General features: G+C 37.5%; 1 protein-coding gene across 1 annotated transcript in view; it reads left to right on the plus strand.

Annotated features, from left to right (window-relative positions):
- Window positions 1–23,764, plus strand: part of LOC109821536 (uncharacterized aarF domain-containing protein kinase At1g71810, chloroplastic) — a 48,637-nt gene that overhangs the window by 9,566 nt on the left and 15,307 nt on the right. Inside the window, exons 5-20 of the mRNA XM_020387717.1 lie at window positions 6,878–7,048; window positions 7,151–7,303; window positions 7,454–7,489; window positions 8,808–8,851; window positions 8,954–9,044; window positions 9,131–9,172; window positions 9,266–9,374; window positions 9,856–9,970; window positions 11,086–11,135; window positions 11,326–11,404; window positions 13,869–13,919; window positions 14,131–14,272; window positions 14,468–14,512; window positions 16,434–16,538; window positions 16,642–16,683; window positions 22,843–23,025. Coding sequence (XP_020243306.1) covers window positions 6,878–7,048; window positions 7,151–7,303; window positions 7,454–7,489; window positions 8,808–8,851; window positions 8,954–9,044; window positions 9,131–9,172; window positions 9,266–9,374; window positions 9,856–9,970; window positions 11,086–11,135; window positions 11,326–11,404; window positions 13,869–13,919; window positions 14,131–14,272; window positions 14,468–14,512; window positions 16,434–16,538; window positions 16,642–16,683; window positions 22,843–23,025 — 1,458 coding nt within the window. The remainder of the gene's footprint in view (window positions 1–6,877; window positions 7,049–7,150; window positions 7,304–7,453; window positions 7,490–8,807; window positions 8,852–8,953; window positions 9,045–9,130; window positions 9,173–9,265; window positions 9,375–9,855; window positions 9,971–11,085; window positions 11,136–11,325; window positions 11,405–13,868; window positions 13,920–14,130; window positions 14,273–14,467; window positions 14,513–16,433; window positions 16,539–16,641; window positions 16,684–22,842; window positions 23,026–23,764) is intronic.

A 23,764-nucleotide genomic window follows, 5' to 3' on the forward strand; every position in this document is an offset into this window, starting at 1 on the left:
GTTTTGCTAATAATATTTCTTGGAGGTCGAATTTGCCCATTAAATTTCAAAAAGGGTCGGTTTTAAAAATTTCTCCATTTCTCATTCTTACGGTGGATGAACTAATTGACGAGCTTTATGGTTCAGCAATTTTCTCCAAGCTTGACCTTCGTTCGGGCTACCATCAAGTACGAATGTTCGAAAAAGATGTGCACAAGACTGCCTTTCGCACACATCACGGCCACTTTGAATTTTTAGTCATGCCATTCGGACTTACAAACGCACCATCGGCCTTTCGCACACATCACGGCCACTTTGAATTTTTAGTCATGCCATTCGGACTTACAAACGCACCATCGACCTTCCAAGCTCTAATGAATGAGGTATTCCAACCATACCTACGAAAATTTGTGGTCATATTTTTTGATGACATCTTGGTTTATAGTAGCAGCTATGAGGAACACATTGGCCACTTTCGACAAATATTTTCGACACTGAAAGAACACAACTTGGCATTGAAAAGATCCAAATGCACATTTGGAAGCCCCTCCATTGAATTTCTAGGCCATATCGTCTCCACACAAGGGGTGGCAGCCGATCCCTCAAAAATCAAGGGCATCACTGCTTGGCCGATGCCTACCAATCAGTGTCAGGTTCGTGGTTTCCTTGGTCTCACGGGCTATTATCGTCGTTTCATCCGCTATTATGCATCCAGCAACACCCCTCACAGATCTTCTCACAAAAGATGGTTTCAATTGGTCAAACCGGGCACACTAAGCTTTCACAGCACTCAAGTCAGCCATGACATCAGCACCAGTGCTTGCATTACCAGAATTTTTCTTACAGTTTGTATTGGAGACAGATGCTTCTCTGTATAGGCATAGGTGCGGTCCTCATGCAGCAATCACACCCGATCGCATTTTATAGTCGAAAACTGTCCAAAACAATGCAAGGCAAGTCCACATATGTTAGAGAGCTATTTGCGGTTCAATCGGCAGTGGCGAAGTGTCGCCAATATTTACTGGGAAATCACTTTATTATTAGAACAGACCACCGTAGTTTGCAAAATATGCTAAAACAGGTTATTCAAACTCCAGAGCAACAACAATTCCTATCCAAACTAGTGGGCTATAGCTACTCCATCGAGTACAAATCGGGATCTTCGAATGCAGTAGCAGATGCTCTCTCTCATGTGCCTGAGTTCATTGACAATACAACTTCCACCACCGCTGCTCGCAAAACAGACGATACCATCTATTTCCGAACCTGACAACATAAGCACCACATCTGACCAAGTCCTCCTAGCCATTTCCAGACCTATTAGCTCTGACTTAACAATCTTGATGCAAGAAGTGGCTAATGATTCATTTTGTCAGCAAGTTATAGAAGAATTATCAGCTAACAAATCTAAAACAGCAGGCTGGTCCTTCTCACATGGGTTACTACGCTACAGAGGTCGCCTGTACTTACCAGAAAACTCAACCTTGATTCCCCTCCTTTTGGCTGAGTATCATGCATCTCTTCTTGGGGATCACTCTGGTGTGCAACACACTCTCCAACGGCTAGCACCACATTTTTATTGGAAGACAATGCGACAACAGGTTAAAGAATATGTGCGCTCTTGTGACGTATGTCAAAAGTGTAAACCCACAAATCAACACCCTTATGGATTGCTGCAACCAATTGTTCCTCTAACTTCCCTGTGGGCTGACCTATCGATGGACTTTATCACTCATTTACCCCCATCCGGAGGCCATACCGCTATCCTGGTAGTGGTTGATCGCTTCTCTAAAGGAGTGCATCTAGCCGCCTTACCACGACGATACAACGCTCCCGAGTTGCATCCATTTTTTGGGAGTCGGTGGGCAAATCCACGGCATTGCCTAAATCCATTATTTCCTGATCGTGATCCAATTTTCCAGAGCCATTTTTGGCGATAACTTTTCAAGCTCCAAGGAACAAAGCTCAACTTCTCATCTGCATATCACCCGGAATCCGACGGACAAACCGAGCGTGTCAATCGGTGCATCGAGCAATACTTGCGAGCATTTGTTCACAACCAACCGAATAAATGGTCCAATTTACTAAGTTGGGAAGAGTACCACCACAACACGACCTTTCAAGCTTGGACAAGAATGACTCCATTTGAAGTTATATTTGGCAATAAACCTCCATCAATGCTCAATTATTGCAGTGGCACCTCTGCCTTCGAAGCAGTCGACACATACCTTCGCTCCCGTGACGTAATATTATCCCAACTAAGAGACAACTTGCTCAAGTCACAAACAGCCATGAAATTTTACACCGACAAGAACCATACTGTAATATCTTTCGAACCAGACCAATTAGTGTTGTTAAAAGCTTCAGCCCTATCGCCAATTAACAGCACGCAAACAGTCAGTTCACAAACTTGGATTGCGCTATTACGGGCCATTCAAAGTAGAGAAACGCATTGGATCAGTTGCATATCGCCTGGCATTACCACCAACTACTCGCATTCATCCCGTGTTTCATTGTTCTCTCTTAAAGCCATACCATGGCCAATCAACACTACCTATTCATGATCTGCCTGCTCTAACTAAAGATCATCATCTAGTCCACCAACCGGTTACCATCATAGCTAGGCGTACCATACTTCAAAATGGGGAAACCGCTCCTCAAGCTCTTGTCCAATGGTCAGGCCTACTGCTAGAAGATTCAAGTTGGGAGGACCTTGCCAATTTTGATGAGCTCCGACTTAAGGACAAGTCGTCTTCCCATGGGGGTGGGAATGTTACACAATCGAACCTTCCCCTAAAGGTTTACACGAGACGCAACAAAGATACAATTGCATTCAATCGTTAACTGATGATGCTAAATTGGAAAATTACAATTAAGGCTTGATTTGAAATCATCCATTAAGAGGATAGCTGAACAGCAAGGCCTTAGGCAGGATTTAGGGAGAGATTTAAGGAGATTTGATTTATATTTTAATTAGTACTTTTGTTAGGCAATAATCAAGGGCAATAATCAAGGGATAATAGCCTATAAGTGTACCAGTTGACAGAAAATAAACAAGCAATATTCAACAACTTTCTCTCTCTCTCCCTCTTTCTCCCTCTTATCCTAGATCTCTTATGTCTTCACCCCTCTATTTTGCTAACTCTAGCTCCTACACAGAAATTCTCCTACAGTGTTCCTTTGTTAAAATGCATAAAAATTTTCCTGTCCTAATAGTGATAGTGAGGAGCATGCAAACAAATGTATAACGTAGGAGTGTTTTTGTGCGCTTAACATGAGAGAAAAAGGAAAAGAAAACACTCATGCTAAAACTTATATCTCTAATCACTATATTTTCCCAAAATGGATCAGTGTATGTGTGAGTGACTATCAGGACAATACATGGGGGTTTGACATTTAATATGATAGTTATTTCACTAGGCTCAGTTTGGTATTCAACTTCCATACAGATATCTGAGTGACTCACTTTAAGAACCAAGTCAAAAACATGTTAGGTGTCATGTTTGTCCGGGAGGACTTTGTGAGGAACATCAACAACATTTTTAATTACTGGAGTGAGTTCAGAAAGAATTAGAGTTTCAATTTCAGGAACAACTATAGAGATAACATCAGTGAACTCCGTGATCAAAGGGATTGTTTGGGAAATAATCGGAGTGTCATTGCATGAAAATTCAATCAACTCCACAATTACAGGGATAGTTTCAGAAGAATCGGAAGTGCATGGTTTTTCCATTTTACTATCCCGAAATTTCTTACCGGAGTTAGATTCTATCAAATCTACGACCTGGTTAACGGTTTTCTCAATAAGAGGTTTTGATTCTGTTATAGATGGCTTATTAATTTTAACTCTGAACGGGGTTGTATAGATGATAGCGACGTGCCCATACCATTGACAATTATAACACTGAATTATTGAGCTCAGTTTGGAGAAATCTCTCTCTGACTCATTACCCTTGGGATCGACTCTAGACTGAGAAGAACTATGGTTAAATCGACTTGGAGGCTGACTAGAGGTAGTGGCACAGGAAGATTGGGAGGAATCAGTTTGAAAATCCTGACTCCTATGAGATTGATGGAATTTGGCTTCATCTAGATCTTGAACTAAGGCGTAAGCTCTCTCAAAAATGTCTACTCTAGCAAATAGTTCGGTTTGGAGGTTACTTCTTAATCCGGCTCTAAACTTTAACAAGATTTTCATTGGTGCCTCTTGCTTAATGGTGCAGCATCGAGTAAACAATTCATCAAATTGAGTAACACACTCTTTTGTAGATTTGGTTCCCTGAGTAAGACGATGCCACTTGTCGAGCAATCTATGATAGAACGACGACCTGAGGTATTTTCGTTTTAGTTCGTTGGTCATTTCTCGCCAAGTTGTAATCGGTAAATCACCTCTAACGTGCCCTAACATTTCGAAGTTGGACCAATATTGACAGGCTGGTCCGATAAGTTTCATAGCTGCGAACTTGACTTTTCGCAGCTTCGTTAGGGCACACCAATTAAAGTAGCGATCTATGTCCTTCAGCTAGTCCAAAAAAGCTTCTGGGTTGAACTTACAATCAAAGGTTGGCGGATCAGGCACAGGTTAAGGTGGGGGTCGATGAACGATGTGCCCATGACCTTAACCTTGCAGAGGAGGAGTTGCAACACGCGCTTTTCCTAGCTTAGCGCGCGTCTCGTTGGTTGCATTTTGGAAAGCCTCGCGGGTAGTTCTACACTCCTGGAATATGATATCAAATCGTGCTACTAGTTTAGCGAATTTCTTAAGGAGTTCGGACTCTACACTGTCTGACATGCTGGACTCACTAATCGTCTCACTTGAATATGTGTACTAACAACTAAATTAGATGACTGAATTTTTTTAAACAAATAAAGACTCAACTAAAAAAAGAAATTTCCTAACTAGAACCATGCTCTGATACCAAAAACGATGCGGAATGGGACATGGGGTCTATCAGAGTCAGCGATCTAAATTGAAGAACGTACCGTTTCGCCAAAATTTATGATCTTTGGCTGGAAATTAAATTCAAACAGTTAATGTAACAGATGGATTTAATGACATTTGCGTCAATAATCATGAACAATTCCAATATCAAGCAATATAATCGTAATATTCATTATCATTGTACCAGTTCCACAATCAATATAAATTTTTCAACAGTCACATGTTCAGTTACCCTCAACTCATAAATACTAATCTAAACAGCGAATATATGATAATAGTTTAGAGACAAGATACTCATGTAATTAACTAACCAAATGAGATAAACAAAAAAAATAAAGAAAGCGAAATCTTTATCGGTCTGAACAGACTCGACGTGAGAGACGACGTCTAATTAGCTGACGATGCGACGGCGATCTGAGTGACGACGATGGCGACGAATCTGAACGACGGCGGCGGCGACTCTGAGCAGTGACTAGAGTGACGGCATCGGCAAGGACGACGGGACGATAGCGATGTGATGATCCGTGGTAAGCGGCTGTGACAGTGATAGTGTTGCTCGGGTGGGGAATTTTGCCAAACAGTTGTTGTACATGAAGGCGGTAGTTGCTGGGAAGGGAGGCTCGGTGACGGTGAGAGTAGGGCGGCTGCTTGGGAGGAGATGATGGCACTAGTGATGCGACTGTTTGGGAGGAGATGATGGTGCTGGTGGTCGGAGGTGGAGATCAGGGGCGGGCTAGGTGTGGGACTGGTGGTCTGCAGGGAAGAGGACGGTTTGACTGATTGTTGACGTAGGGAAGACGAGTGAATGTTTGGCGGCTGGAGGAAGAAGGCACAGGAAACGACCTAGGGTCTTACACCGAGGCCTAGGGTTTCACACCCAAGGTTTCACACCAAATTTTAGCTAATGTAATTTTTTATTCAATAATTCATTATTCCATTCGATTACATCAATCCCTTAAATAGAGAAAAGTACAGAATTTTAAAATCTCACAAAATAAAAATCCCTCAAATCACTCAAACAAATTCCCTAAAATCACTCAAATATCTAAACTAAACCAAAATTCAAAATTCAAAATTCAAAAATTAAAAATAGAAGAAAGTCAGCTAAGCTAAAAATGGAAGATTGTCAATTTTTGTCCTCATCATTCTCAATATCCATCACGTGTACCCTTCTCACATGACTCTCATATGCATGTCACTGAAAATATATGTTGATATTCTTTTTCCTTTTTATGTATTTTACTGCTTACTGCCCTGATCAGGTACGGCAATTAACTCTTCATCCATTGATGTTACATCAGGTTGAACATGAAAATATTGTATTTTATTTGGAAACAGTTGTTGAGTGGTGCTATAATGCTAACTTTACATTTTTTGGAGGATTTTTTTTTAAGATAGGGAAAACTGGCTATTATTCCAAGCACTTTTTTTTCTCAGCAACTGTCCTCTAAAATTTGGGAAACTTTTATCGATGATAAAAGTAACTATTACTACTTTTAGTCTGAAATCTATGTCTGGATGCTTGTCAGCTGCATCATTTGTATCTAACTTCTATCTCATGCCTCTGCCTGGATCTTGATCTTTTTTCAAATGAATGGGGAAAAAACTGAAATAGCATTTGATTTGTAGTCTGATTTAGCTTTTCAGTCTGTTCCAGTGACCTAGAGATCCGATAGTTGACTTCTAAGCTGAGCACCTTCTTGTGACTAAATCTCTGCCAGTTGTTTTTCTTCTGCTTCTAAATGTCAATATAGCATTCTTACTCATAAAGCTTCAGTTATAAATTTTAGAAAACCTCCTCTTTAACTACTCTTATTACTTCTAGTGGAATTCCATTGTGCTTGGGTAATGCTTTCCTTTGAAATGGGTAAAACTGGGAAACTTCAAGGGCAAAACTTGTATATAGATTACTTTTGTACACTTGATTTCTTTTCTGATAAAAGTTTTACCTCACAGGATGTGATCCCTCCATCATATCTGGAGGAGCTTTCATTGTTGCAAGATCGCATAGCACCTTTTTCAAGTGTAGTTGCTTTTAGCATGATTGAGAAAGAGCTTGGATTACCAATAGACGTACTTTTCTCTGAAATTACACCCGAACCAATTGCTGCAGCATCCCTTGGACAGGTGATACATGATTTACATATCATATTGAGAATTGAAAATGATTTTCATTTCAACTTCTCTTTTAGCCTGAAAAAAAAATTATTTCTCGCCTTATGTTCGTAGGTTTATCAGGCCAAGCTTCGTTCTAGTGGTCAGGCTGTTGCTGTGAAAGTACAGAGACCCGGAGTTCAAGCAGCAATTTGTTTGGATATCTTTATCCTACGTTTTCTTGCAGGGCTGATAAGGAGAACTGCCAAGCTTAATACTGATCTTCAGGTATGTTCCTAAACTAATTTGTGTAAACTGTTCATTTCATTGAGTAGTAGCTGCTAACATATATATATAGTTTGATATACATCGGAGCTTCTTTCTTTTGGGTGACATTGAGGTATCTGATGCTAATTAACTGAGGACATTCACTTGCAGGCAGTTATTGATGAATGGGCATCTAGTCTTTTTCGGGTATGAATTTGCCTCTAACCTTTTGATAAAAAATACTTAGTATTTTAATATTCTCTAATTTCTTTTCTATGGGATAAAACTTCACATTTTGCCCTTTCAAATATGAGATTCAAATTAGACCTAAATTTACCAGCCTCGCCAAGTCTTTTGATATTTTCAAATTATCCTTACAAATCATTTGGGTTTGAAACTAAAACCTCTTATTAGATAGAACCATTGTTGAACATAATGTTACTGACTAGAACTTTGAACGTAGAACTTGATCTCTGTTTATTCACACTTATTTTCCCTGTTGCTATTAGTAAGCCAACCCCTTCTCAAATTCCTTACCGTATTGTACGGAGCTTCTTCCCTATCTTTGATCTGTTTTGCTTTCTTTTATTGTGTCTTCTTATGTCATCTTGTCCTTCAATTATGGGTTCGAAAACAGGTGTTGTGCGCATGAAAAATATGGGGAAAAGTGAACATGTACCCAAACTAAATTTCATCTCCTATGGAAATTTGCCTTGATTCACCCCAGTGGATAGGCCTTTGTGGGGGGGGGGGGGGGTAGTCTTCTTTTTCCCTCAAAGACTGCAAGATTTAGCTATCTATTTGACTAATCTACCATAGATTAGGGTTAGTCTGAGAATGAGAGCAAAGGATATATCTGTCGTTGTCCCTCTTTTCCCTCTCTTATTTGTTGGTTCTGGATGTTGGACAAAGTGACTGAGGTAATCTAACTTCAATTAACTTAATCAATTTGGACGAAAATTTAACACTATTAAAGATTTGGGGGCCTGTGTAGGTCTAAGTTGAGGGTATTATATCTAGAAATCATTATATTCTTCTAGTGCTTCATTTTCATTACTTTAAAGCAGGATTTCAAGACATCTTCTTAGGCATGATCCGATTTGTAATGGCACTGCCACTGTTGTAGGCATTGTCCAATTGACATTCATGCATCCATCAATTATATGTTTTGTGTTTGTTGCATTAATTGAAGTTACCACATAAGATCAAATCTCAAACATAATGTGATGCAACCATGCAATGTGGTCCATGTATAGTATGAATCTTCTCAGTGCTGAACGATTGAAGGGTATGGATGACTGTTTAGCAATTCTATGATCGACTATGTGGAAGCCTTAAAAGTAAAATACTTTGGCATTAGGAGACTTCATGCTTATTGTTCTCTTTGAACTGCATGAAAATATGTTTTCTATCCATAAGGAGAAATTGTCGCACTTGAACTCTCTTAAAATCACAATTAGGATATTATATTTGTGGCATATTCTTAGAGATTCACAATGAATACAGGTGATCACATTTAATGCAGGAGATGGATTATCGGCAAGAAGCAAGAAATGGGCTCAGGTTCAGGTAGTAGCACATCACTAAGCATAACCTGCAGTGGCCTTTATTCATAATATTACTGGTCAACCATTCTCATCTTTTGCCTCCTCATATTACATGCTTAACTAGGCAACTCTACGGTGGGCTGCGAGATGTTTTCATTCCAGAAATGTATATGGACACTACAAGTCGCCGCGTACTTGTCATGGAATGGGTGGAGGTGATTTTCCCCTAACCTTACTTTTCTTAAGTAGCATATTCTGCAGAAAATGGATTTAAGTGCTGATATTATTATTGTTTGTGCAGGGAAAGAAGTTAGCTGAAGTGAAAGACCTTTATCTAGTAGAGGTACAACTGCTGACATGAATGCATGTTGGATTACACTTTTATTTCTTTTTGTGTATAAATTACATTAAATATCTGTCTTTTGTGATTCAACAGGCTGGAGTATATTGCTCACTTTCCCAGCTTTTAGATTATGGATTCTATCATGCAGATCCTCATCCTGGCAACCTTTTACGGACCTCTGATGGGAAGCTTGCTTACTTAGGTATCATTCTCATGAATTGCAAGATAAAACTCAAATAAGCGTATATATTTATGTTTTGTATAATTATACTTCAAGAACGCCTCTATAGATTCATTAAACTGGTTTTAATGATTTCTTTGCTTCACCAGACTTTATTGTTATTTGGTGATTTGTTTGATTAAGAATATTAGCACAGTTTCAATTTTGAGCATCATTGCCTTTTCACTTGGAAAAGCAATACATAGAACATGAAATGAATTTTGAAAGTCATAAGAACATGAATAAACTTAGTACACATCTATTTTCTTGTTCTTCTTTATAGTTTGCATGCCTTGAATTTTTGAGTGCGAAACTTTCTTATATCTTTCAAATATAGTTAAAGTTGAATTGGTTTTTTTCCTTCCTCTTTGTTAACCTTAGAGGGGTTCCTTTTATTAGTTAGTTCTCTTTTTTTTTTGGTGATCTCACTTTTGTATGGTAACTGTTGAACCGCCTCTTTCAGACTTTGGAATGATGGGTGAGTTTAGGCAAGAACTTCGAGACGGATTCATTGAAGCTTGTCTTCATCTTGTTAACCGTGATTTTGATGGATTGGCAAAGGATTTTGTTACTCTTGGGTAAGCCCCTTGGTTTTTATTATATGGGAAAGTAAGGGAAATCAAGTTATGGAATGGTGAGATAGCAGAACCTTCTAAGCTCTTACTGTCAAACTTTGACCTTAGTCTTTAGGATCTTTATCATTATAAAACAATATCTACATCAACGTTTAACCAGAACACTAAAGTCAGTTGTAAGGCAGAGCCCCTATGTACTTTCATTTTTTGCAGTTTATTTAGTTAAAATGCTTCCACTGAGGGCCCGTTTGGTTGACAGAAGTATCAAAAGTAAGTGGTAGATCAAAGAACTAACTTCCAGATGTATGAATTATGAAGTAGCGAACGTACTACTTCTTTTGTTTGTTTCACAAATTATTGAAAGTAGTGGAGATAGTATTTCTTCCGGTTCATTCACTTTTTCTGTTTGGATAGTAATTGTAAATATTGTCACGAAGAGAGAAATAGTGTCTTTCAGGATTTTATTTAGAAATGGAGAATATCTCTGTAATACAAAATATGATTTATTCCTAAGTTGACTTTGATTTAGCTACTTCCTGGGTACTTTCGAGCCTTGAAGGGAGGAAAAGGTTTTAAGAAGTAGGTATGCGATAAGTGCCACCTTAACATTCAAGTGCCAGAAGTAGCTCTTTTAGAGAAACATACTTTTTTTTCCTCGGAAGTAGCAGTAGTAGCTTCTATATCCTTTGTTTTAGATACTTCATAGTTACTTCCGGGCAAACAAACATACCCTCAATGCATTAACAGAGAAGTTCAAGGATGTGCACAGAGAGCACGGACACTTGCATAATTCTTCCCACGTCTCAATTTTAGTTACAATTCACTGGGAGAAAACTGATAAAGAAAATTACTGAGCTGTAGCATACAGCCAATACAACAGAGGTAATGAAAATGTTTAGGTTTGAGCAAAAAGTGTCATGTAAATAAGATTGGCTTATTTTTCATTATGCAGAAAAAAGGGCAGTAGAACTAGAATATTTCTTCCAAACAGTATGTGTGTACTTGAGTTAACGTTTTGGCAATGTCATCAGCCAATTGATTATTTCCAACAACATATACATGAAGTACATAATTTCCAGATTGATTTGAACATGTATTGATGCTTTCTTGTTCAACAGACTTCTTCCTGCCACTGTACAGAAGGATGAAGTTACAAAGGCTTTGACAGGTTTCTTTTCCTTTCCATCATCTTAGGTTCCATGGTACAAAATATATATATCAATACTGAAGTTGGTCTAGAAATTATTTTTTCAAGTTTGCTAAATTGGAAAACTAAATATAGATGTATTCAAGATGCTGTTGTTAAAGATTTTGCTAGCTTAATTGATTCTTATAGAGAAAATTTTATTGGTTTGTAGGTGTATTCCAAAGTGCTGTTACAAAAGGAGTCCGCAACATTAGTTTTGGTGATTTGTCTGGAAATCTCGGGCGCACTATGTATGGTGTCTTATTTTCTGAGGTCCTGAGTATAGCAAATATTGTTCATGGTTTAATTTTCAGCTCCCTTTTACGTTTTAACTATTGAGCTCCTTTAAGAAAAAGTTTGTTAAAGAGCAAGGAGACAATTTATAATTGGGACACCCCATGTAGTCTTAGTTTCAAAAATGGTGGATTGGAAGGATAAATTTTATGGCCTACATTACATGTTTGAAGGCATTAGTGTTCAGGTCAGAACATTACAAAATGTATTTAAGTTGATATGTTATCTTTTTTACCACAAGTCAATTGTTATATAGAGAACATTCTGCAAGAATTTGATCTCCATTTTTGGGTTTCCACTGGTATCAGCAGCAAATTTTTAGTACTAAACATGAGTATGAAATAGAGTGGATAAATGGAAGATGGGCTGCACCTAGATGATAGGATATAGAGATAAACCTATGGGTGCAGGGAATTGTTTTCTGGCAGTCCTGGTGGCTGCTGCGATCAGCAATGCAATGATTATAACTTTTCTGTAAGAAGGAAGAAGACAAGATGCTTTTATCTCATTGGTTAACTGTTTAGATATATATTACTTCGTGTTACTAATACCACGCAAAGGATACTAGGTTTATCAATGTTGGTCAATGTTCCAGTGACAATTAGAACCACCCAGAGAAAAAGTGTATAAGCAGTTCAGGAAATTTGTTACTGGAACATATATACCGAAAGAATAACTATATACTGCACTTTAGTGTACAAATGTATCATGGATAGTGTAGAATATGTTTAACTGATTTTTTTTTGTCGATTTATTGTGATAACTTCTACTAAATGGGTGCATGCGAGCTGCCTGCTTCTTCCTTGTAAAAACACGCAGGCCCTTCCCCTGTACTTAATGGCATTACTAATGCTGATAGGAATATGACCATTCAGATATGAACCCCCTCAAATAGTATTATTTGTATGTAAAATTGAAATTGCTATAAATTTAAAATATAGAAAAGAAGCTTTCATAGTAGTGTTACACCTTTGTTATGTATTGATACATGTAAATTTTGTAGATTATAAATGGCCATCTTATTAATCCTTTTGTGTATAAGTGATCTTAAAAGGACAAATTTTCAAAACAGCCCCATTTGTAAAAAAAAAATCCTAAAAAATGACCCATTTTGAAAAAATTCTTCAAAATCGATCTAGTTTTAACCGCCGGGCTGAAACTAGGTCGTTTTTGAAGAAAAAATTTATGAAACTTCACGAGATTTGAAGTCCTGTGAAGTTTAGCAGTCATTTAACTAAGCTGTTAAACTTCACGGGACTTGAAGTTCCGTAAAGAGTCATAGTTCAAACAAATTTCATGAGACTTCAACTCCCGTGAAATTTATTTTCCTTGAGATATCACGGGACTCTTCTTCTAAGATTGGAGGAATTTGAGCCCAAAATGGATGGTTTCTCCATATTCGTTTCTTCTGCTGCTCTCCTTTGCCTCTTTTCCCTTATCCAAATCCAACAACAGCGAGAGGGAGAGGAGCGTGATCGACGTTGAGGGTGGGCCCCAGTCAGTGGTGTGGGCGGTCCAGCTGTCGGATCTCCACTTTAGCGTCTTCCACCCCGAGAGAGCTCAAGATTTCAAGAGGCTGGTAGGCCCCGCCCTCTCCATGATCAAGCCTTCCCTCGTCCTCATCACCGACGATCTCACCGGTCAGTAGATATTTATTCACCTTTGTTGTTGTTGATGATGATTTTTCCCCCTTCATTGTTTGGATGTTTGATGATGGATTTTGGTTGCTTATGCCTAAATTAGTGATTGGAGAAGGGAAATAAATAGATATATTCACCTTCAGTGTCGGTGGTGAATATATAAAGAAGAAGGGAGAAGGGAAAGCTTGAGGAAGGGAAATAAATTTCACGGGACTTCAAGTCCTGTGAAATCTCACAAAGGAAATATTTTTCATGGGACTTGAAGTCCCGTGAAGTTACGCAGCCTAATTACCTGGCAGCTAAACTTCACGGGACTTTAAGTCCCGTGAAGTTTCGAAAGATTTTTCTTCAAAACCAACCTAGTTTCAGCCCGATGACTGAAATTAGGTCGGTTTTGAAGAATTTTTTCAAAATGGGTCGTTTTTTGGGAATATTTTTGCAAATGGGACTGTTTTGAAAATTTGTCCATCTTAAAATTATATCGATACTATATGTTCACTTTATGTGGCAGTCCATTTGTAAGGGTTATTGCACGAACATAGAAATCCATTTCAACATGTTTCTGGCAATGAATGTGCATGACATGCATCCAAAATCTAGTAGAAAATAAAGGAAGTTGAATGTAATGTTTAGTACTATCAAGCGAAGTAATATTATAAAGTATTAAATATCTTCTTGATTTGTGTTACATTCTTTTCAGAATTTGTTCGTGGAAGACTTAATCACTCTATTTTTAAAGAAAACAATTTGAGACTTTATTATTCTTAATGTTGATTGTCAGGTATAAATTCAAATTTCAGATACCATCATACTTCTCTCTTGTAATTCGAAGGTAAATGTGCAACTTTTGCTTCAGTATAGTTAACTTGTTTACAGTTTGTCATGAGTTGCAGTTAACCTCTTTCTAATTTTGCACAACAAAACGTCCTCCTCTCTTCACATAAGTATATGAGAGATTTTTATAAAAAAATATTTGTTGCATATATGATCTTTGATGCCCCAAATTTGCACTAACAGAAATAGATCTACTCTTATGTTTTCAGCCTTGCAGTTTTGGAGGGAATAGCAATCAGTTTTGATCCTAATTATAAGGTTTTGAGTAGTTCATATCCATGGATAGCAAGAAAGGTGCTTACTGACAGCTCTCCACAGCTTAGGTCTACGTTGCAGACTCTTCTTTACAAGGTATTGTATGTCTTCTTTGTTAATATTCACTTTGATTACTGGATTATATAAGGAGTGAGGAGTGGTGGGATTGGGGGGCTGAGGGTGGGGATGGGGTTTTAGTTCCTGAAAACCGACTGGAGTTCCTTTTAGTATTTTTGACTGTCAGTGACTGTAGTTAGTGAAAACTGACCAGAATTTTTTTTTCTGCATCAGGATGGTGTGTTCAGGATTGATCGTCTTGAATCTTTGTTATCTGAGGTTTACTTCTTGCTGATTCTCTGTGATCAGTTTCTTTCATAAACAACCTTCATTGGCTTTTCTTTTTTCAGTAGTAGATATCAATGAATGTACTATAGGCAGTAGTTCTGGATTTACAATAGCGTGTTAAGTGTTAGCTCATCTTGTTGATAAATTGATGCAATTCTTTATGGGAATATACAAAATTGGAGAAGAGAAATCTCGACCTTTTTTCTCATTCTGGCTTCCAGTTTTCGGTCTCCTTACTCAATAACTTAAATGCAAGCTCTGATTGTGATAACATATTATCTTCTGTGATTAAATTTCTAGCTATTTGTTTACTGGTTCTGGATTAATCCTGATTTAGCGTAAATAAATCTAACAGGAACACAAATTTAAATCTGCTTCATCTTCAATTGGACCATGTTTGACCATGGTCCTGAGGACAGATATCTACCATACTGCCTTTCACCATATTCTGCATAGAGATATTCAAAATATTTTAATCCAGTGTGGGTTATTAACTGGTTCAAAACTAAAGCAGCTCGCTAAGCCTAGGCCACAAGAAGCATAAACGTTTTACTGCTGCTTGTTACTGTCAGTATTTGGTTAGCGACTATGCTGAAGAAATTATTCTATATGATATGCTGATATCTGTTTTCCATGTGCCTCCCTCAAATGACAGCCCATAATCTTGCATGGGTTCCTATGCACATTCATGTGAATGTATGATTGGCAAGAGAATGCTGCACTTATTTATCAACTGAGTTATCCTACGTTACCCTAAATATATCGTTATGATATATCTTTATCGCCTATATTTTCCTTACAGTTGAATTTGGTTTCATTTAGCATTTTTATTAGTTTGCCAATTCTTCTAGAATCTTCTAGAATCTTCCATAATCTAGGAGAATTGTTGGGAGTTACTTCTTAGTTAAATGGTCTTCAACAATATGATGATAAGGTAACTTTCCCAATCTGCCTATTGGCCTTACATAACTTCATGGCAGTGTCCTTGTGATATTTACCTTTCTTGGAATATGGCACCATCTTAAAAGGTTGAAGTCAGGCTTGTTATTGGTTAATGATCTATTTACCCACACTGTACAACCATTCACCCTCTGAATCTGTATAAAAGATGTATTGTTGTAACTTTCTTTTGTTGATGATGACCTTCACTGGTGCACAAGGTAACAATACCCATCTTCTGAATGTATCAGTTTAGCCACGAGGAATCTTGGAAAATCTAAGAATTATTTTGACGATGAAAATAAAAATGGTATCCGAATCTTCAGAGACTCTTTGACAGGTGATGCATATAATCCTTCAATTTCACTAATAAAAACCAATATTCAAGGACAACAATCTGATTGGAATGACAAAGAAGAGACAAGAAGCAATACTCTATTGGTGGCGAAGAGAGGAAAGGAGCAGAGCTTGTTTGAGGCAGAACAAATTTCAGATTCATTTGGATGAAGGGCAGTCTTTTGTGAAGAGAAATAAGGAAAATGGGAGTGTTCCATTGGTGCACAATAGTTAAATTTATGCATTTAAACAAATATGTAACGACATTGACCCAATTCCTTTATGATATTATCCAATCATTCTTTGTTCCATATCCTGTTTCTGCTAGTTAATCCAAAGAATCTGACCCACACAATACTCTGCAGTAAGACTGTAAGAGTAGTACAGAAGTGAAAATCATCTGTTTGGGAAACCCTACTGTGTCATCAGTTGTGTCACAAGACACGTATGACAAGAATAACATTAATTGATGTGAGTGGAAGAGAGTGTGCAAACAATTCTTAATTTTGTTAATGCCAAATTTTCTCTCGTATTAGCTCTAACCATTCTGGTCCCTTTGCTGCTTGGCATAAATTAGGCAATCCTTGCATCATGATGTTTTACTAATGAAAGACTGTATCATGTGTGTTTGTGACAGTCACTTCGTGCAAGGACCGAACAGTCTTTGGTGGAAATAGATGATAAGAATACTGACTCAACTGTAGCAATCAAGCAAGTGTTTTCGTTCACTTTGACAGAAAAGGTATACTCATCCTGAATTCCGTTTTCTTCTCTTTCTTGAACTCTGTCGTGGTTGTAAATAAATGGATGCATAAACTGATAGTTACACTATCTTGCTTTTGTAGGGTGCATTTGTGAGGGAAATCCTTCTGCAAGAATTTGCCAAGGTAAGTATCTACCCAAGTTTGTGTCTCTTGTTGTTATCATTATGCTTCATTACATGTGATTTGCTTACTGTTAGTACATTGTTGTAAAGTTTAATGTTCACTTGATTATATCACGAAATTTGCCTTTTGTAATTGTTAAGATTTGGAGAGAAAAGAGTTTCTTGGGAAAGTTTTCCCTCACTCTATAATTTATTATTTATAGAGATGGATTAGTTACAAATTAGTCTCACAGGCAATGTGGGACTAAACTAATGCTAAACTAATACTCATACTCTCTTCTAACATTCCCCCTCAAGTTGGAACATATATATCATGCATGCCCAGCTTGTCACAAATAAAGTCAACCCGTGTTCGACCAAGTGGTTTTGTAAGAATGTCTGCCAACTGATATACTGTCGATACATGCTTTGTCGTGATGATTTTGTCCTCAAGCTTCTTGCGGATTACATGACAGTCGACTTCAATATGCTTGGTTCTCTCATGAAATATGAGATTCCCAGCAATGTGAATTCCTGCTTTATTGTCGCTATATAGACTCATGAGACATTCTGGAGGGAGACCAATCTCTGTCAATAGGTCTCTGATCCAAATCATCTCTAGTGTCATATTTGTCATAGCTCTGTATTCTAATTCTGTACTGGATCGAGACACAACACTTTGCTTCTTGCTCTTCCATGACACTAGATTTCCTTCGAAAAAGACACAATATCCAGTAGTCGGTCTCCTATCAAAAGGACATCTAGCTCAATCTGTATCAGAGAAGCCTGTAATTTTGGTGTGTCCTTGATCTGAGTAGAGAATTCCTCGTCCTGGAGCCTTTTTCAAGTACTTCAAAATTCTCATTACCGCATCCAAGTGAGTAGTTCTTGGTGCGGACAAGAGCTGACTCACAACACTGATTGTGAATATGATGTCAGGTCTGATCACCGTCAGATAATTTAGTTTCTCCACTAATCTCATATACTACCCAACATCCTCAAGAAGCTCCTTCTGGTCTGATAGTAGTTTTGAGTTCACATCCATTGGAGAATCACTGCTTCTGCATCTTAACATCCTGATTTTTGAGAGCATGTCCAGGACATACTTTCTTTGTGATAGAAGAATACTCTTCATTGACTTTGCAACTTCAATGCCTAGGAAGTATTTTAGGGAACCAAGATATTTAGTTTGAAAATGTGTTTGTAAATACTTTTTCAGGCTGTCAATACCAGAAACATCATCCCCTGTAATTACAATGTCATCCACATAGACAACTAGCAGAATTCGTTTTTCATTCTGAAATCGCCAGAAGACAGAGTGATCTTTTTGTGCACGATAAAGCCCAAATTCCTAAATAACCAATACAAAACGTTCAAACTAGGCTCTCGGAGACTGCTTCAGACCATAGAGTGATTTCTTCAGCCTACACACCTTTGCATTCTCACCCTGAGCAACAAAACCTGATGGTTACTCCATGAAAACCTACTCATTTAGAATACCATTAAGGAATGTATTCTTGATGTCCAACTGATGAAATGACCAGTGGTTTATCGCTGCTAACGAAACAAAAATCCGAACTAATATCATTTTTGCTACCGGAGAGAGAGTATCTATGTAATCTAAGTCATACACCTGTGAATAGCCTTTAGTAACCAGTCGAGCTGCCAAAGTTCCATAAGGATTCAACTTAATAGTGTACACCCACTTGCAGCCGATGAGCCGCTTTCCTAGTGGAAATGGGACCAAATCCCAAGTCTTATTCTGCTGTAAGGTCCTTATTTCGTCCTGCATTGCTTGGTTCCAACCTGGAATAGACATGGCTTCTGACACATTCTTGGGAACCAAATATGAGTCGAGGGAAGTAACAAACGATCGAAAGGTAGAGGATATGCGATCATATGAGATAAAATTAGAAATAGGATGTTGAGTACAAGTTTGCGTCCCTTTTCGAAGTGTAATAGGAAGGTCTTCCGCAGAAGGGGGTAAATTTGCACTTACTGATTCAGGTTCTTCGGACGGAGGACGTGGTGTTGAGGTCGACGTTAGCACAGGAGCAGGAGCAGAGCGATGATGATAAACTTGAATTGGGTTGTTAAACCTAGCTGAGTCTTTGCCAGTAGCATAAATAGTATTGTTAGTGGATGAACCACCACCGTTAATCAATGACTCTTGCAGGATTATATAGTCATACTCATCCGATGATAATGGAGATGGAGAACTAGAATGACCGGATTTATCTTCAAAGAATGTTACAAAAGCAGATAACACAAGACGATTGAGTGGCAGACATAAATACTTGTAACCTTTATGTTTTCGGGAGTAGCCAAGAAAAATACATTTAATAGATCGAGAGTCAAAATTTTGTTTATTTGGATTGTGATTATGAACAAAGCATAGAGAGCCAAAAATCTTTAGAGGAAGCGGAAAAAGATCACTTGAAAGGAATTTTATCTTGCAGAACAGAAGAGGGCATTTGATTAATCAAGTAACATGCTGTTAAGATAGCTTCCCCCTAAAATTTTTGGGAACGCGGCGATAGAATAGTAAGGTCTGAACAATATCAAGGAGATGTCTATTCTTTCATTCAATAACTTTATTTTGCTGAGGAGTGTAAACACAAGAAGACTGATGAAGGATTCCATGTTCAAGGAAACAAGTGAAGTTGTCATCCAAATATTCCTTTGCATTATCAGATCAGAAAATTTTTATTGAAGTCTTGAATTGATTGACTATTTCAGAATAAAAGAGTTTAAAAGTAGAAAAGGCTTCAGACCTAGAATTGAGAAGATAAATCTAAGTAACACGAGAGTGATCATTCACAAAACTGACAAAGTATCGAAATCCTAATTTAGAAGTTATTGGGCATGGCCCCCAGACATCAGAATGAACAAGATCAAATGGCTTAGCGGTCCTCTTATTGACTCGATTAGGATAAGACACACTATGATGTTTACTAAGTTGAAACGACTCACTCTAATGAGGAAAGAGATTTGAACTGAGGATTTAGAAGCTTGAGAACAAAGAAAGGGATGCCCTAGCTAACAGTGGTATTGTAGAGCTGATGAGTTTTTAATACAAGCTAAATAATTAGTGTCCAAGTCTAGTTTATAATGGTCGTTCTGCTCATGCCTCGTCCCAATCGTTTTCATCGTGATTAGGTCCTGAAAGACACAATGTGTGGGGAAGAATGTCACAGTACAATTTAGTAATTTAGTAATCTTACTAACAGATAAAAGATTATAGGAAAAACTAGGAAGATAGAATACGGAGGAAAGGGGAAGATTCGGGGTAGGATTAGTGTTGTCGACATCCTGAATAAGTGTGCGTGAACCATCAGTTAATATAACTTAATTAGATGTAGGAGATAAAGAGGACATGATACATTGGTTTCTAGTCATATGATCAGTGGCACCTGTATTTATAATCCAAGTATGAGAAGAAGATGATGTAAGTAAAGATAAAGGGGTACCTGTACTTTTGAGAGTAGCGAATAAAGAGGAAGACGATGTTTGTGAACTTTGGTATTGCTGAAATAATTAAAATTGCAGAAATTGACGTTGTAGCTCCGCATCATGGAAGAGTGACTGTGGTTGAATTTCACTATCAGATGAAGTTAGGTTGTCCTGAGCAGTCATGTAAGCACCATTGACCTTCTACTTTTCTAATTCAGGATAATTATATTTGAGATGTCCTGGCTAGTGGTAGTAGTTACAAGTGTTCACTGAGTCCTCGCTATGAGCATGTCTGCCTTGAGATGGATCTCCACGGTCACCTCGTTGATCACATTGGCCTCCAGAACGATCAGTGTGGTAACCTCCTCTCCCTTTAAAGTTTCCTCTACCTCCTTCAGGACCACCCATATGACTTCCTTGTCCATAAAACTGCCAATTCTGAATAGCAAGCGCAGAGTGATCCCAAGTGGATGTGAGTGGTTGTGCAGGGACAACGTTTTTCAGAAAATGATAAGTCTCAGCCAGAGAACTAATGGCGGAGCTCCCCATGGTTTGTGGTCGAGCAGAGGAGTAAATGGAATCTAGGGTGCCCAAGTAGGTGAGTATCATAAGTTTGTTTCATTGATTATGTATTTATTTTACATCCCCAGTAATAGGAAAATTTTGACGAAGTTCTTCAGCCAGACGATTGAACTCACCATAATGATCATTCATGGGTTTACCATCCTGTTTCTTACGAAATAGCTCTTGAATTACTTTATATGCCCGATTAATATTGTTGCTACCCCTATAGAAATCTTGCAAAGAAACCAAAGTTCCTTCACTGTCATACAATAAAGAACTAAATCCTAAATTTTACGCTCCATAGTAATAAGAAGTTAATGCAAGAGGACATTATCATCCAATGTCCAAGATTTCGGTGTCGGAGTAGGAGGGTCTGTCAACAAATGACCAGTTTTGCCTCGGCCTGCCACGTAGATTTTAATAACACGCTTCCACTGGATATAGTTAATTCCATCAAGTTTTCGGTCAGTGATATTTCACCCAAAAATTGCCAAACACAGTATATTGTTTTGCGACAAGACAGATAAAAGGATGTATCAGGTAACATATTGGCTGATATATCGGTCATATTGGGGATATGTTACCGAAAATAGACAAAAAGCGGTAAAGGATATTTATAGACTATATCGGTTGCGACAAGCCCCGTAAGAGAATATATCAGGCAATATATTCGCCCATGTCGGGGATATTTAAAACAATGGCCAAAATGGTGGAAAACAAATTTTATGTACTATTATGGGTTTGCGGTTGCGAGCTGGTGGTGGTGGTGGTGGTGGTGATGGGTTTTCTTTAGGTGGGGGCGGATATTTAGGAGGGGAACTTGTGTTCTTGTCCGATTTGCTAGTCGATTAGTTTGGGTTAATAGCATTGCTCCAATTCTAATCAACAGCATTTAGGGTCACCAGCTATGTAATTTTTACAAGAAAGTTCGTGTTACCATAATAATATGAACTAAACGCTGAAAGATATGAAGAGAATTGATGTGGACTAGCCTTCTCGAGAATTCAGGGTGTCAGTTTGTAGATTGAGATTGCAGTTATTGACTGGTGGGCTGATGTAAGTCTGGTTAGCGAGACTTGCTAACTGAGAAAAGGTGTGATTGGAAAAAAATTCTTTGGTAACAATATTCATGCTGATTGATGAACAAGGATGTAGATCTTCCTTATGAATAATTCAACAAATGATACTAACTAGGGATGCAATGAATGCAAATAATGCATTCCCAGTCCCTTAATGTATATGTGGTTTGGTAAGAACAGATAATCCACATCCATCCATTTAAAATATGGGTACGGATATAGACATTGGTGGCCTATCCGAAGTATTCAAATAAGTATATGCAAGCACACGCATGAGTGCATAAAGATTAAAGACTAGCTAATAGTGCATTTTGTGACATAAAGAATATTTTCACTACTATATCCCGTGAAGTTATGAGGCTGCTTGTTCTTCCTACAAAATTTTTGTGTCAATATTATCAGGTTGTCTTCCGAATTGATCCAAATTTGAGTTCGTTGTTATCAATATGGATAATGAATTTGATACCTACGTAATATCCATAATCGTCATCCGTGTATTTTTTTTTATTCTGGAATCCACTTGTCGTGAAAGAAAGATCTTTGTGTGAGTCTGCATATTTAAGCTAGTAGCAGCACAAAAATATTTAAATAAGATAAAGGAGGACCCTACAAATACTAACAAAGTTACCTCCAAATAATTCCTGTAAGGAAGGTCATTTTTAGAATTGATTCTTTTTTTAGGTGAATTCCATTAACTTTTTTAAGAGTATTTGTAAAAATAATCATTTTAAAGATTTTTTTTGGCTTTTGGTGAAAAATGATAAAAGGAATACACATAAATGATGTAGTTAAGAATAGAGTTTATATATCTTTTATAGCTGAAAGAGATGATTAACACACTTGTTGATAGAGTTTAATTTTTATTGAAAATTGAGCTAAGATTTAGATATAGTTAATTTTCTTTTGTAAAAAGCCCTGCAGTTTCTGTTTAAGTTCATACATGTTTGTATTTTAAAGTAAAGACATCTACTGAAATCACCCTTGTTATGAGAAAAAGAGCGTGATGGGATTCTTCCATTTTCTTTCAAGGTATTATAGACATTATACATAGTAGTTTGATTGTATTTGTTAAAACCTCCATACAGGGACTTGATGCACTTGGATTAGCTACCTTTGACTTTGTCGTTTCTGCTGCTTCTTCAAGGTTGCCACTTGCAGTTTCACTCTCACCGTCCTCCATCAGTGATGAAGACGTTACCAATTTGAGAACTTTGCGTCGTCTTCTCTTGTTGTTGTCCAGACTGGAGAAAAATGAGAATGACAGTACAGTAAGATATGCTCTTCTACAGTCTTTAACATGCATTCTATTTTATAGACGATGCGTTATACATTTCAAGTAAATGGTCATCGACTACAGATCACACAGGATAACATGTTAAGAGAAAATAAACAAGTACTTCCACCTAGATACTTTGTTAAATAGGATAAATTACACTAAACCCCAAGAACTTTCAGAATTTTGCAGCACACCCCCCAATAACATTCAAAATCGTGCTAAAACCCCAATAACTTTTGTTTTTTGCAGAAAAACCTAAATAAGTGTTTGCATTTTACAGATAAACCCTGTAAATTATAAAAAAAAGCATTTTGTAAGTTATTGGAGGTCTAGTGTAATTTACCCAAAATATATTGGGGGTCTAGTGCAATTTTGAAAGTTATTGCGGTTTACTATGAAAGGCTGAAAGTTCTTGGGCTGGTTAGAATCAGGAAAAATTTCAACAATAGTCTCTTTAACCAAGGTGAAAATTTAGAAACTTTCAGGACTATAATATATTTACTTTCTATTATTTCTTAATAACTTTGGAAATTTCAAAATTAGCTTTCAAACTCCAATCTGTTCCATCAAAACAGAAAAAGTCTCTAAAACTATTTAATTTGTTGTAAGATTCAAATCTTCTTGAACATGATTCTAATCACTGTATGATTAGAAGCATGGGAATAATGAAATCAAGATGGCTTATTTTACCAAATTTAATTGATCAAAAGTTGAAAGTCTTTTCAATATTT

Source organism: Asparagus officinalis, chromosome 8 (assembly GCF_001876935.1).
Source record: "Asparagus officinalis chromosome 8, Aspof.V1, whole genome shotgun sequence".
Taxonomy (NCBI): domain Eukaryota; kingdom Viridiplantae; phylum Streptophyta; class Magnoliopsida; order Asparagales; family Asparagaceae; genus Asparagus; species Asparagus officinalis.